The sequence below is a fragment of the Pteropus medius genome, unplaced genomic scaffold (assembly GCF_902729225.1).
Source record: "Pteropus medius unplaced genomic scaffold, Ma_sr-lr_union100, whole genome shotgun sequence".
In the NCBI taxonomy this organism is placed as follows: domain Eukaryota; kingdom Metazoa; phylum Chordata; class Mammalia; order Chiroptera; family Pteropodidae; genus Pteropus; species Pteropus medius.
The window spans coordinates 43,646,335-43,662,006 of NW_024344378.1; the positions used below are offsets into that span (position 1 = coordinate 43,646,335).

At 36.4% G+C, this 15,672-nt stretch overlaps 2 protein-coding genes, 1 long non-coding RNA gene and 1 pseudogene across 5 annotated transcripts in view; 3 read left to right on the forward strand and 1 right to left on the reverse strand.

Annotated features, from left to right (window-relative positions):
• VPS26A (VPS26 retromer complex component A) overlaps positions 1-9,462 on the forward strand; it is a 33,102-nt gene extending 23,640 nt beyond the window's left edge. For 2 of the 3 annotated variants that reach the window (XM_039871984.1, XM_039871982.1), the window contains exons 8-9: positions 5,827-5,969; positions 7,771-9,462. In XM_039871984.1, the coding sequence (XP_039727918.1) occupies positions 5,827-5,969; positions 7,771-7,884 (257 nt within the window). In that variant the 3' untranslated portion in view covers positions 7,885-9,462. Of the gene's footprint in view, positions 1-3,511; positions 3,581-5,826; positions 5,970-7,770 lie in introns of all 3 variants that reach the window. The other variant, XM_039871983.1, reaches the window with a different exon arrangement.
• The window catches only part of LOC120609466 (uncharacterized), a 27,630-nt gene extending 12,654 nt beyond the window's left edge, over positions 1-14,976 (reverse strand). Inside the window, exons 1-2 of the long non-coding RNA XR_005654780.1 lie at positions 14,459-14,976; positions 5,132-5,211 (exon numbers count right to left, since the gene is read on the reverse strand). This is a non-coding gene — a long non-coding RNA (uncharacterized LOC120609466). The remainder of the gene's footprint in view (positions 1-5,131; positions 5,212-14,458) is intronic.
• Positions 13,282-13,972, forward strand: LOC120609465 (transcription elongation factor A protein-like 4; annotated as a pseudogene).
• The window catches only part of SUPV3L1 (Suv3 like RNA helicase), a 25,307-nt gene continuing 24,586 nt past the window's right edge, over positions 14,952-15,672 (forward strand). The window contains exon 1 of the mRNA XM_039871981.1: positions 14,952-15,321. Within this exon, the coding sequence (XP_039727915.1) occupies positions 15,048-15,321 (274 nt within the window). The 5' untranslated portion in view covers positions 14,952-15,047. The remainder of the gene's footprint in view (positions 15,322-15,672) is intronic.

Here is a 15,672-nt window from a genome sequence, read left to right on the forward strand (position 1 = left end):
TATTTTGAAATCCAAACCTGGGTGAAAGCTAAAAAGCCCCTGGGTAGTGTAGGAATTCTAAGATTTAATACTACTTCATTTCAAGTTATCTAGGAAAGGTCTTTGATTATTAGATGTTAATAGCAACAAACAACTCGGGGTTCTCTCTTCGAAGCCAGGTGATTTGTTAGCTGCACTATTCTAGCCCTAGGAGTCATAATGACACTAAATTCTCTTTTAGTATTTAATGTTCAAAAACATCTCCATACACCAAATGGATATTTCAAGCATAAACATCTTAATTTTTCATGCTTAAGTTCTTTGGAAACTAAGTTAACCTCTGAGGACAAAAATCAAGCTAATTCTTCTGAGGTATATTGATGGTCAAGTAAAAGTTTGATGCCTTATTTTTAAAGTACAGTTATGCACCACATAATGTTGTTTCAGTTAATGACAGACTGCATATACAGCAGTGGAATGCCATATAGCCTAGGTCTGTAGTAGGCTAAGCCATCTAGGTTTGTGTAAGTGCATGCTATGATGTATGCACAACAACGAAGTCATTTAATAGTGCAATTCTCAGAACATATCCCTGTCAGTAAGTGGCACATACTGTAAAATTATTAAGACTTTTTTGAAAAAGGGGAACATTAAACAATATAAATAGTCAAGTGGTATTCTTGAATGGTAAATAAGAAGTCTAAGTTAAGGTATCTAAAGATGTCTAATAAAGCTTTTCAGGACATATTTCACTTTTTTGTTTGTTTTTTAAATAGTGAGATATATTCTTTCCCCAAAGGTATCATTTAAAGGATGTGATTGTTGGAAAAATTTACTTCTTATTAGTAAGAATAAAAATCCAACACATGGAGCTACAACTGATCAAAAAAGAGATCACAGGAATTGGTAAGTTGAAAGACTATTTGAATTAAAATTTCTGTTTCAGTTGAAATTTTAAAATTTTAAAATATTATTTCAATGTGAAATAAACATCCACATTAGATACTAACTTTGATACTTAATAATTCTGGCAGTAAACTTATTCATTTATGTATTTTTAAAAATTGATTTTTGAATACAGTAGTTACATGAGGGATACATTTTAAGACCCCCAGTGGATGCCTGAAACTCTGGATAGTACTGACCCCTATATATACTATGTTTTTTTCTGTACATACATATCTATAATAAAGTTTGATTTCTAAATTAGGTACAGTAAGAGATTAATAGTAACTACAGATATAACAATTATAATAATATCCTGTAATAAAAGTTATATGAATGTGGTCTCACTCTCTCTCAAAATATCTTATTGTAGTATACTCCCCCTTCTTGTGATGATATGAGATGATACAGTGCCTAGTGATGAGATGATGTGAGGTTAATGACATAGGCATTGTGACATAGTGTTAGTTACTGTAAGGGTTACTTGAACACAAACACTGCAGTACCATGACAGTTGATCTGATAACTGATATGGCTGCTAAGTAACTAAGGGGCAGATAGCTTATACAGTGTGAATATGCTGGACAAAAAGAAGATTGATGCCTGAGGTGGGATGGAACAGGATGGTGTGAGATTTTGTCACACTACCCAGACAGCAAGCAGTTTAAAAATTATGAATTGTTTATTTCTGGAATTTTCCATTTAATATTTTCAGACTGTGGTTTTGCCACAGGTAACTGAAACTGAAGACTACTGTAGGCAATAAATTCACATAGTTCAAAAATAAAGTGTAAGACTATACAGTAAAAAGTGTCCTATTTCTCTACTCCAGCTACCCATAAGTAATATGTTTATAAGTTTTAAAATCCTTCTAGATTTTTCACTTAATATCTTAGGTTTTTCCATATTAGTATATAAGAAAGAACACTTCTTCATCTTTTTTATAGTATGCCATTCAGTGGATGTACTGGAACTTAACCAGTCTGCTATTGGTGGACATACCTGTTATTTCCAGACTTTTGCTATTACAAACAGTGCTTTAGTTGTTAATGTCATTTTTTTGCGTGTGTGTGTGCGCGTGTGCGTGCACACACACAAGATAAACTCTTAGAAGTGGAATTGCTGTTTAGAAGGGTATATTCATTTGTAATTTTGATAGATATTATCAGTTTGTCCTCATTAGGTGTAACATTTTGCATCTACCAGCAATGAATATAGAGAGTGCCTCTTTTTCATCTGTTCTCACCAGCACAATGTTATGAAACTTTTGGCTGATCTGATTGCTAGGAGAACTTCCCCATTGTAGTTTTAATTTAGTTTTCTCATTCTGAGTGAGGGGCGAGCATCTTTTCATGTGTATAAACGCCATTTCTATTTATTTTCTGTAAACTGCCTATCCATATCCATTGCTCCATTGCTGTTGGATTACAAGCCTTTTCTTCTTTGTAAAAACTCTTTTATGCATTAGGGAAATCAATCCCTTTTTCTGTTAAGAGCAGAAAAACTTTCCCCAATTTATCTTGCTGTTGTGGTTTATGCCATGTAGAAATTCTTGATGTTTATGTAGTCAAATTAATTAGTTTTTCCTTTTATGACTCTGAGTTTTGTGCCACAGTTATAAAGGCCTTTTTCACATTGCGGTTCTAAAGATAATTTTCTGTTCTTGATTCTACTAAAATAATACATTATAGTTTGGAGATTTTCTTTAAATTTTTAAATCATGTGGAATTTGTCATCATGTAAGATATATGTATTTAACTTTATTTTTCTCCAAATGACTGATCACTTGCACCCAAATAATTTCTTGGTTCATAATTGCTTTTTAATTTTAATTAGCATATAGATTTAGTTTGTCCTCTGTAGTTTTGTTGGGTTTTTGCTGAAAATAATTTTCGGCAACACTTGTTAAGAATTTGTAATTGGTAGTCATAATTATAAATGTCTATGATTTCTTAATCTCCCTTTTTTACCTGCTAATATAAGTTTAAATGATTTAAAGACATTAAAACCAAACTTCAGGTTTTCATTTGTTGTTTAAAAACAAATTGTTTACTTAAACATCTTTTCTGAGTATAAAAATTTTATTCAATTCTAGAAAGTTTAAAAAATAATCTGTACTCATCATCCAGAACAGATAGACAATAGCCTTTGCATATTTTATATTTTACACTATTGGGATCATTACTTTATGTTTTGATACACTTTTTTCACTTACCACATTATTGACTTTTTAAAATGTCTCTGGTTTGCAAAATAATTTTGTAGAGGGTTAAGTCCCCAAATTTGAAAGAACTATATGTCAGTTAAGTATTCAGTTTGATGTTTTGTTTATATTTAAGTTAAATAACTCCAAGAGAAGACAGTTTGAGTGCTACATTACTAGCATGTCACTGTAATGTTCTGATGTATAAAGTGTTAAGTATGTTGAGTGTAGAGCGAGAAATAGAAAAGAATGATCAACGTTTTTATAAAATGAGAAGATAAATTAGTACTAAAATGATGTAGTAGGAAAATAGGAAGAAGGTATAAGACTTGAAATTATATTCTAGAAATATTTAAGTTAATATCATTTACATTATTTCACTAGGACCCAGTACCACAACAGAAACGGAAACAATCGCTAAATATGAAATAATGGATGGCGCACCAGTAAAAGGTAACACACTTTTCACTTACTTCTTTTGTGTTACAGGTAATGCAGATAGCAGTGTTCATGGCAGTTTAATTTGAAATTATTTATTCAGTATGAGAATATTTGTGAATTCTTAAAATGATTCTAACAATAATGGTTTTTAAGATCATCTTTGTATAAATACTGAGAAGACTAATAGTCTGAAATAAGATTTAATTTTTTACTCAGTTTAAATTTAGAATTTAGAAGACATGTCTGTCTTCTAGTTCTGAATTGGGAATACTTTGATTGTCTTCATAATAGTTCATTTCTGTAGATCTTTTTTATTCTTGCTGAACATAAGGTACAGTATAGCTGAGTATTAATTCCTGTGGGATTCTAGAATCCTTGTATCCCCAAGGAAAGTAAGTAGTTCCATTACTAGATAATGTTCAGTGTGTAAGATAATGAAGCCAGTATTTATCATTTTAAATTTATGTCTTTGGCTTTTCTCTGTTAGTAATTACTTCAAAAAGTAGCTACCATTTATTTAGTGCCAGCTGTAAATGAGGCATTTTACTTTCGGGTTCTCAAAAGCAGGGGTCCACAACCCCTGTGTCGTAAACCAGTACTAGTCCATGGCCTGTTAGGAACTGGGCTGCACAGCAGGAGGTGACTGGTGGGCAAGGGAGCCAAGCTTCATCTGTGTTTGCAGCCGCTCCCCAGCACGAGCATCACCACCTCAGCTCCATCTGAGATCATCAGGCATTAGATTCTCATTGGAGCACTGGTCCCTGGTGCCAAAAAGGTTGGGGACCGCTGCTTCAAAGTTACTTACCACCCTTTGAGCAGAGTGATGGTATCCTTTATGTTACAGATGAAACCAAGATGCAAAGAAATTTTTTTAAAAAACTGTTAGAGGAGGCAGAACTTTACTTCTACCCATCTTAGATTTTCAATTAGGACTGTTTAACAAAAAAGATTAGTAAGAGAAAAAGTTTAATGTTTGCAGTGCATATCATGCAGGAGAAACCACAAAAAAAGTAACTCAAAGCAGTAGCTTAGAATTTCAGCATCTTATATAGTATCTTTAAAAATAACAATAAATTTGGAGAGAAACAACTAGACAAAGGAAAGTAGTTTTAGGTTTCCAAGGATGGAAAACTGTGGAAGATAAATACATGAAAGAAAACCAGTGGAGTAAGGTTCGTTTGCAGGTACCACCCCTGGGCTGACAAATCTCTACAGTAAAAGGAGAATTTATATCTCCCTGTAGGCAGAAAAGGAGGAGCCTTTTCTGCTTTTGCTGCTTCTTAATTGCTTATAGCTCAAAATAATTTTTATGTCAAAGAGGCATTTATGTAGTGATATATTCTGGTTTCCTTCAATAATCATTGCAGTGTTGGATTTGAGGCCAGGTCTTTCTGACTCCAAGACCCATGTGTGTGTACTCTTATGTTATGCAACTTTGTAAAATTCCAGCAGCCACAAATTTTTATGTATACTGATGGGTTGTATATCTATCTTTCAGGAAATAGATATGCATAAGAAAATTATTACATAAAAAGATTCCAAACAGAATATGCACATACTTACCCTTAGGGAAAGAGAAGCCATGAGAATCTGAATGGCAGTCTTTTTGGTAACAAAGAAGAGTCATCATTCTGAACATGTTCCTGTGGATGAATTAGTAATAAGTATTCAAACATTTACACACATGATTAGATATTATGGTAAACTTCCTAAGATTTTTACATACAGTATTAACCCATATAGTTATTACAAATTCTCTAAAAGATGAATATTATTGGTATTCCTCATTTCACAGATAAGAAACTTGAAACAGAATGGTTAAGTGATTTGGCCAAGGTCACATAGCCAGTAAACTACAGAGTTGGGATTAGAATTCAGGCATTCTGGCTCTAGAGCAGAGGTTCTCATCTAGGGGCAGTTTTGCTGTCCCTCCTATCATTCACCCCTAGGACATTTAGCAATGCTTGGAGACATTTTTGGTTGTCACACTTGGGGAGTGCTACTTGCATCTAGTGGGTAGAGACCAGGGGTGCTGCTAAACCTCCTACAGTGCACAGGACCTTACCCACACAAAGAATTAACAAGCTCAAAATGCTAATAGTGCCAAGGCTGAGAAACCCTGGTTTGAAGTTTTTGTTATGCTGCCATCTCATGAAGAACTGAGGCATTAGTATTTTCTCTATATAGTGTTCTATATGTGTTATGTGACTATATTTAATAATCTTTTAGAATTAAATGGAAATTGCTTTTTTTTCCAGGTGAATCAATTCCAATAAGACTGTTTTTAGCAGGATATGACCCAACTCCAACAATGAGAGATGTGAACAAAAAATTTTCAGTAAGGTACTTTTTGAATCTAGTCCTTGTTGATGAGGAAGACAGAAGGTACTTCAAGCAGCAGGTATGGTGCCACCCAGGCTGGTATTCTGTTTAATGGCAGTTCTAAAAATACTTGAAAAGACTCTTCTAAGCTTTACTATCCTGGAGCAAGGGGGTGACTAAGTGAACACTGAGAGTATGGTAAGGAAGTAGGCATGAATGGAATTGTGCTGTGATAAATCTCTTCTCAGGCATTCTCCAGAATGGGCTATAATTTAGCAGGGCTTTAATTTTTCTCTTGAAAGTTTTGTGTGTTCTAAAAACAGTACCTGCTGTTTGTTAAAAAAAAATAATAATAATAAAAAATCAGGCAATAAAGAACAGAATGAAGTAAAGGTCAACAAAAATTCCATCATCATGATTAGTTTTCCAGACAGTTTGTGTGTTTAGATCATATAATGCATGTTGTTCTTTAATTTGCTTTTTCATTCGTGTCTTATTCTGAATATCTTTCCTATATCAACAAATATAGATTTCCATTATCACTTTTAATGACTTCATTAACTTGATGGATTCCAGGGTTTCTGTTTTCTCCTTATTAAACAATTCTGTTACAAATGTCCATCAGATGACCCAGATCTAATACTTTTTTATGGAAAATGTTTATCATAAACTTGTTCTCATTTTAAAAAGTAAACCTTTAGTGAATTTTGAATGAAAATTGGTTAGAATGGTTTTCTGTATTCTGAATCAGATTAATAAATATTTGAATGTCAGTTGAGTGTTCAAAATTAATTAGAAATTCTGTGGTCAGTGCTGTGAAGAATACGAAAACTACATTTTATAAACATGGTGTATCCTCGAAGGTCTCACATTGCAGATGTATCAGGGAAAAAAATTAACAGAAAACAATAGTTTGACAGTAATTTAGAAGAAAATTTATTACACTAATAATGCTGTGTAATTAAACATAGGTCATTTACAAGTTCAAAATAGATTGTACAAAATTTATAATTTCCAAATCAATTACATATTGTGGCCCTGTTGAGTGAATTATATTGCTTCCCGTGGACGTTCATTTAGATGTTTAAATTCTGACATGTTAAAAACAAAAAAACACAAAAACTTGTCATGACTTTGAAGCAAATAATTTTAAGAATTTAGAAGAGATCTCAGGATGGATTAGTTAGGGTCAGATTTAGATAGACTGAGGAATAGAGAATTGAACAATATACAGGGCAAGATGTAGGGTAAGTTTATTTGGAGTGCATTGGAGGCAGAGAGTAACTCAGTTTGGCTGGTTGGGGATGCACGTCTAGGGAGGCAAGAGAGTGATATTGGTACATTGGATAAAGGTTATGGAGGGCCTTGAATGCCTGGTTGGAGATTTATCCTGGAGGTGCTGAAAACTACTGAAGACCAATCCAAGCAATGTTTTAGACTACTGGTAGTGATATAGGAAGGATGGATTTGAAAGGGGCCTCAGGCAGTGGAGGCAGTGATCTACTAGAAAGGTATTTTATTATCTAAGATTGAAGTGACAACGGCTTGAACTTGAATAAAGGCAGTGGACCAGCAAACTAAAGGATTTTAAGAATTCTTTAAATCAGTAATAGCTAGAACTTTGTGCCAGATGGGATTGATGGTAGTAGTGGTGGTGTGCATGGGTGCTGGTTGCGGGGGAGCAGAGTTGGCAGAAAGGGCATTCCAAGTTTAGAATTGGAAGAAAGTGGGTCAGTCGGGAAAGAGTCGAGCTTTAGTAGGGAAGAGTTTAACTTTATTTTTATTAAAATTGAAGTGGCATTATTTTCATGGTGAAAATTTAAGGCATAATACGAGAACATTAATTTGTTGATATTGTGCATTTTTTTTTTTTTAAATAGGAGATCATTTTATGGCGAAAAGCTCCCGAAAAACTGAGGAAACAGAGAACAAACTTTCACCAGCGATTTGAATCTCCGGAATCACAGGCATCTGCTGAACAGCCTGAAATGTGAACTGAGTAGGAGAAAAAAAGAAAAACAAAAACCTCCTATATCCATTGAGATTGAGTTTAGCAGGTTAAAGATGGTTGCAGCATGTGGAGGAAAAAAGGCCAAAAGTCCACTCATAATAGTCTTCCTTTATCTTACTGTGCTGCATTTATTTTATGATATAACTAAATGTTCTTCATGTATATACATTAAAAAAAGTGCTTTCTTTGAAACACTGGAACTTTCTTAAGCTGCCGTTTCTTTTTTAATTTGATGATAAGCACTCATATATGCATCAGTATAAACATTAAAGATTTTCATATGAGTAGGCTGGTATTTGTAATTTTGCTTTCTTTCTGCATAATGTTGATTATAAATCCTCTTGTCATGCTAATGATTACCTCTTATTCTCTACATGCAAAAAAATAAATATTTTGTGTTCGAATAAAATTAGAAAACCTGAGTGGCCCTTATATCCTGCAGAGATTTAAAACATGGCATCTCAATATTTTTGAGTACTACATTTGTGGTTTTGCATATGTATTTGAGAAATGCATATGGAATGTTTCACTGTAGGTGCTCTGAGTCTACCATTCCATGGCTTCCTGAATTTTATTCTCTTTGAAGTCTTCTGTGGTAAGAATATTAAAATTTTTCCCCAAAGGATTATGTAGCCTTTTTTTTTTTTTTTTTTTTTTTTTGGCCATGTTAAGTAACCATTTTGCTACTACCCAGCAGGTTCTACTGCATGTTTCCTGCAATGGGAGTTGACTCTGTTGGCTTTTTAGAACTTGTTAAAACCATATAATTTTCCACTGATACTTTGAAATAATTTTTAATTTAAGGAATCTTTTTACCACATACATGCAAATATAATTTTCTTGACTTCACAAATATTCTCTTTTCAGGAGAGGATTTGAAGATGGGAGAATTCAGGTGGACCTATTAAGCACGAGTTATCCAGATCTGGACAATTTCATATTTGTTAAATTGGAACTTTGGCTAGTTCAAATTCAATTTTAAATTTCACTCACTCTGTTTAAAATTTTTAACACTAAATTTAAGTCATTTGCTCAAAGTCTGTATAAAAGGCTGCAGTCATGTTTATATGCATGAGGTCTGATCTCAAATACACTAAACGTGGGATGTAGGAACTAAAACAATGAAGCCTGTTGTGTGAAACTACTTTTCACTTGTGGTTTATTGGTTTTTGTACCAATATTTTTTATACACTTCAGTGCAAGTCTCGTCAGCTAACCTTACTTTATGAGTAAGCTAAGTAACCCAAATTACATTTCTTTAAACTTGTTTTACTACTATGGCACTTTGATAAAATGGTCAGTAACCAACTTCTTTATTGGCAAAAGATTCCATGTACCATGTGCTGGAGCATCTATTTTAAATGTGGATATCTGTAAATGGTAATGTTTTCCTTCATGTAAGTGCCTGTTCAGAGTTTCAAAATTTTAAAATGCCAAATATTTTCATGGTCACTTGCATGTAGTAATCTAGAAAATATTCAAAGAAAATTTGAAAACCAGTTGTATTTAACCAGCCTCAAATTTGTGCAGTTATGATGTATAATAAAGAATTTGAAGCAGATACTGAGCTTGCTGTTTGAATGATTTAAAATAGTTCTATTCTCAAATCTTCTCATTGTCAGATTTATCATTGAGGCCAGGTTTGCTCAGTAGTTTAAGAAGCCATAATTTGCCCAATCCCAGCAGATCTCGGAAGCTAAGCAGGGTCAGACTTGGTTAGTATTTGGATGGGAGACCACCTAGTAGGCACTTAAGAAAAAAAAAAGATAATAGTGATAATTTTTTTACAAATATTGTCAATTTCAATTTTTTTAATTAAAATTATTAGGGTGACATTGGTTAATAAAATCAATAGGTTTCAAGTGTACAATTCAGTAATATGTATATTGGTTGCATTGTGTATTCACCACCCAAAGTTAAAATTTCCTTCTGCCACCAAATAGTTATGCCACAGTGGCATATGTTGGACTCTTTCAAGGAGATAAGTAGTTGGGATACTCAATACTGTGTTAGTAAAGTCTTATGTTTTTTTATATTCAGCTGAATCCGTTGAACATATATAAAGGCACACACTCTAGGGGTTTATACAAGCCTGAATTGGAATGTAACATTTTGAGTTTCAAATCAGATAAAGACATGGTGAGAAAGATGCATACCCTTAAATACATCCTTTTTTAGGCTTGGGGTCTTCTTTGAATATAATTCTTATATAACTCCCTTATCTAAAATCTTTTAGTGACTCGATTCCCAGATAAAGTTTAAATTCTATATTACAAAACACACTTTCAGCTCCAATTATGCCAGGCTCCTTGGAGAACGACCACTCTTCCTGCACTACAGCTAACTTCTAGTAAGGCTCTCCTGGCCCATCTTGGCTGACACCATCTTCATCTCCAAGTCAAAGTTGGATGTCCCTTTGTTGTGTGGCCAAGGCACTCCATGTACATCTCCAGAACTGTGCTGCCCACACTTTTCAAGACATTGTATGGATTTGAAGACTCTTCAGGGCTCAGCCTGTTTTGATATACTTTGTGCTTATAATATACATTCAATATCTGAATGAATGGATGAACATAATTTTCCTAGTGATTATAAAATTAAATGTGTTCTTTAGAAAAAATATATGGGTCCAAATGTAATAAAGTTATGGACAAGAACTGTTATGCACCTCAGCTTTAGAATAAAGGAAATAGACTAGCTTCTCTAGGAGTGTTATCAGGCCCTGGAGAGGAAGACAGCAGAGCAGGGCCATGTGAGTGCTATCTACAAGTTCCACAAATGCATCTGATAGCTGCTCCCTCCCTAGGTTTGGGGAAACTGGACCAGATAATGTCTAAGAACCCTTCTTGCTCTAGCTAATATTCCATGATTCTAAGAGTAAATTTTTAAAATTCACTTAGGAAAAACAATTCAGTACCTAGATGATAACCTTACATAGGAAAAATACTAGAAACTTCAAATTATAGAATTTGATAGTCAAAATGTAAGAGAAATCTAAGGATGTGATCTTGTGAAATGGTCATGCCAGCTTTTGTTAATAGCAAAGGCAAAGAGATAACTTGCTCATTTTATTCCCTACCACCTGGGTTACCTTTACTTCTCCCACTTCCTTTCCCCATCCCCCACTTATTTCTACATTTATTCATTTATCCATGTTTCCTGAGTGTTTCATTGGCCCTACCCTGAAGGGACATAATCTATAGCAGTGGTTCTCAAAGTGTGGTCCACAGGCCAACACCACCAGGAAACTCATTAGAAATGCAAGCTCTTGGGCCCCATCCTAGACCTATAGAATCAGAAACTCGGGGAAGGCCCCAATAATGTTTTCTAGATGAGTCTGTTGCACCCTCAAGTTTGAGTACTACTCTAGAAACAATGATACGGTTTTAGTACTGATATTGATACTAGGTCTTACGGCATAGAAGAGGGGTACCCAATGTGTTCAGAGATATAGAAGTGAGAAGTGATGACATAACTGGTATGTAGTTCTGGCATAAATAGAATGATAGATTTGGGGAGTAGAGAGATGAGGCTGGAAGAGGTATATAAAGAAGGCCAATTTAGGAAGGGGCTTGGATGCCATACAAATGACTGGAGTATGAGCTTTATCTGAACACTTATTCAGAATTCACTGAAGGATTTCAAGCAAGAGTAAAAACTACATTTGTATTTTCAAAAGATCATTATGGTGACTGCGAAGTATGGATGGAGGCTTGAGAGCAGACAAGGATACCAGTTACATGGTTATTGCATTTATTCAACAAACAATTATGGAGGCTCTAATATGTGCTAGGTGCTGATAACAGTGCTATAAATATCCTCCAAAGGGTATGCCAGCTCTATTCTGTAAAAGCAAAATATTTATGTTGAATTTCCCCATTTAAATGTTTGTATAACTTTATGAATGGATGAAGAGGAAAACCTATACATGCTATCATAAAATTTAGACTGCACTTTTTACTTGCAAGGAGGTACAAATGAAGTTACCAGTTAAAATAGTTTTAAGAGCGATTTTTTTCTAAAAAACCATATTAGGATATGTTACTATGTCCATAAGCCACAATTGTTGATTCTGACCCAATAATATACATGGTTGTCAGGTATATTAACAAGAGGATAACAACACTAGTCTCAGTTGAATATTAAAAGTTTGGCTTATCCATTCTCCTACTTTCCAAATCTGATGAGACATCTTTATTTAATGCCATTTTCTATCATATTTAGTCACTTTTTAAATTGTCTAGATTCTTTTGTAAATTCCAGTCCATATACATAGTCTCTACTGTAATTCAGACATACGAATCCACCGTTGTCAACTTTTGCTATAGTTATAATGGGTTTTCCTCTTGTCTTTTTTTAGGGGGGTGAGGTTCCAGTTGTGAGGAAGGGAAATTTTTCCTTCTACCCTTCTAAGCTCTTGTTGGACTAATAATCAAATTAACATGAAGAAAGATTAACAGGAGAAAATTACCAAATTTATTTATGTACATACAGGGGTTCCAAGAATATGAGACCCTGGGACACATTGGGTAGTTGAGGCTTATATGCCATCTTGAGCTAGGAGGGGTAGGTTGTGGTTTGAAACTCTAAAAGGGCAGGAAGGCAATTTACATGGAGATGGTAAAGCAATTGTTGGGTAAATAAGTGTGTGTTGGGGCCCTCTTTAATAATGGGACACAGAGAGGCCTCTGATCAAATGAGCCTGACTATGTCTCCTCCCTCCCACCCCCCCATCTATGTCCATAATAAATAGTTATTGATAATAATAGCTCACTTTCTGGAGCAGGTCTTCTATCTAAATTTTAGGCAATTAGGGGTCTTTTCAGTTTTCTTGAGTCTTTTGTTTCTTAAAAATAATAAGAACTCAAAAGGCATATTTTGGGGTGGCAAACCCTGCTTCCCTTCCTATCTGTCCTAGATAGTTTCTAAATTGATTTCTCAAAAATTTAATTATCTGCAAAACACGGAATGAGACTTGGCTTAACTCTGGTATTTAAAATTTTTCAATATGCTTTTCCATAGTTGTTTACATCGTTTCCTCTGATTAGAATTTCCTTACTCCTCTATTTGTCTTTTGTTTGCTCTTAAGTCTGGCAGAAATCTTTTAAAGGTTCTGAAATTTCTCGTTCTTAGAACTCACAATAAACTGAGTAATTATTTGCATTACTTAACATGTACTCTTCGTATCATCAAAACCAGATAATAAACTCTTTGAGGGCAAGGGACCCTCTACTTGTATCCCTGATGTTTAAAAAGTATTCTCTGAATAAAAAGCACTTAGTGGCTGCTGTTGGACCCTGAGCTGTGTCAGATCCCTTAATTGTTGCTCCAGGTTCTTTCAGGTCTGTGTGTCTGTTATTCTCAGCACTCCACTAGGAGGAACTGTCAGAATTCTTGCAGGACAGGAAAAGGAGGGGACATCTCAACATGGAAAAACTCTGCAACGAAAATGAAGGAATGCCTGAGAACCAAGGAAAGATGGAAAACTAAGAAGAGACACAGGATGTGGGAAATCTTGTACTTTCAGAGTACAAGCCAGAAATAATTTATACTCTGGAAGACAAGGAAACGTTAGAAAATGAGGGAAAGATAGAAAACAAGGAAAACACAAAAGATGGGGAAATACTTAATGATAAAGAAAAGCCAGAGAAGGAGGGAAAGTCAAAAGAAGACGGAAAGCCAGTAAGTGAGGGAAAGCCAGTAAGTGAGGGAAAGCCAAAAGGAAAACCAGCCAGCGAATCAAGGGCTGCAGGGAAGGGCCCAGCTGGGGATGACATACTCAGGAAAGCCAAAAGAAAAACCAACAAAGGGCCGGCTCAGTGCCTCAAGAAATACAAGGAGGCCATACATGATATGCATTTGAGCAATGAAGAGATAAGAGAATTTGACGAGATGGCTAGGGTAGAGAAGGAGGTGGAGAAAACCAGAAAGAAATTGCGGCGGGGGGCGATATGTGGATGCAAGTTTACAGGACTCTTTCCACCCTAGGGCCCAAGGGACTCAGGGGTGGCTACAGGGCCCCACAACGGGTCTTTGAAGACATTCCTTTTGTGTAGTGCCTGGCCAGGCATTTGCCAGCGCCTGGGCTTTAACCATATTGCTAATACTTTGCTTTGTCACTCGTTATCCATCTGCAGCCTTCTGTGTTTCAGTAGCAGATTTTCATCCATTGCATGGAAAAACGTTTATGATGCATTGTAAAGTTAGAAAGAAAAGTTTGCACAACCATTAAAAAAAAAAGCACATAGCAAATTGTTATTGGAACCCTATTTGACACACAATATTGCATATCACATGACACATTCCTTCAAGTTACAAGATCTTAATGGTTTAAGTATAATGAGGGAGAGAGGTGGAAAATCTAAATGTATTTTGAAAATAATGTGTTGCAACTTCATATGACGGTATATAACCAAGGCAAACGAGACTAAACTTCGGCGGGGGTAGAGGACATATCTTTGCTACGTTATTGTGACCTACTGGCCGCTAGAATGATGTACACAAACTGCTCACATTAAAGTAAAAGTAGTTACACACGTGTCACACAAGGGGTTTACCTTATAAGCTGTAGATCAAAATTCCTTGGCAACGTTTCTGTAAGGCAGAAAGTTATATTCTTAATGCTACTCTATCAAGAACACGAAAGTTAACACAAGACACTTTTGGGCAACAGTTTTTACTGTTCAAGTCTGCAAGCCATGCTGGTGCTCAAAACACAGACAGTACCTTCCACCTCAATTACGACCTCTCCGCTCACTGCGCTGCACACGTGCTACTCTCTGGGCCAGCTTGAGTCACGTGACACAGCTCGTAGGCCCCCTCCTCTCATCTGTGACATCCCCAAAGGTGCCTGATTATTTTCTTTCCTTTAAACCTTAAACTTAAAGTTTAAAGAAAGCTGGCTCCAATATCTAATGAAAGAGAGAAGACAAGAATTATCTTTTCTGCTTTCATTCCTAAGTTTTTCCTCTTCTTTGCGAGCCAACCTACGGCACTACGTCTCCTTTATTGGTCGGGCGTTTTCCTGGGCAGCTCTCCTGCTCGATCCGGGTCTTTCCGGACAGTAGGCGCTAGCAGTTTGCGTCTCTGTCCGCCGCCGTGTCCCTGCGCTGCTCTAGCCAGTCTACTTTAGGGCCTGCGGCCGCGATGTCCCTTCGCCGCAGTGCCCTGTTGTGGGCTCGGCTCCCGGTGGGGCGCCACGCTGGCCAGTGGGCAGCGGCCTGCTCTGCCTTTCGGCCCCATGTTGGGCTCTATCCTGGGTCTCTGGGGCGCGTTCCTGCTGTTGCCTCCGCCTCCTCCTCTGCCTCAGGGGGTTCCAAATCCCCGAACACGTCCTTGTTCGTGCCGCTGACTGTGAAACCTCAGGGCCCCAGCGCGGATGGCGATGTCGGGGCCGAACTAACCCGCCCCTTGGACAAGAGTGAGTGCAGGAGCTAGCGAGGGCGGCCAGGTGGCGTCTTTAGATCCCAGGGACGGCCGTGAGGAAGCTGCACCCCTTTATCCTGGAGACCCGAGGTCCCTTCGAGTGTTGTTATCGTGGTTGCCAGTGTCTACCTTCCTCGCTGGTTTGTAAGCCCCTCAGGGCTTGGGCCTGTGTCTGATTGATTCTTTAATGTGCTGCCCCAGAAGTGGCCTTTTCCCTTTCACTCTCCTTTCAGTGCTTTAAACCCTCATGTGATGGGACGATTTACCCTTTTTGAGTCGTTAGGTGTACGACTGATTTTTTTAGCATCCTTCTTTGTTCCTCCTCCGCTGCTCAGAACTATAGTCT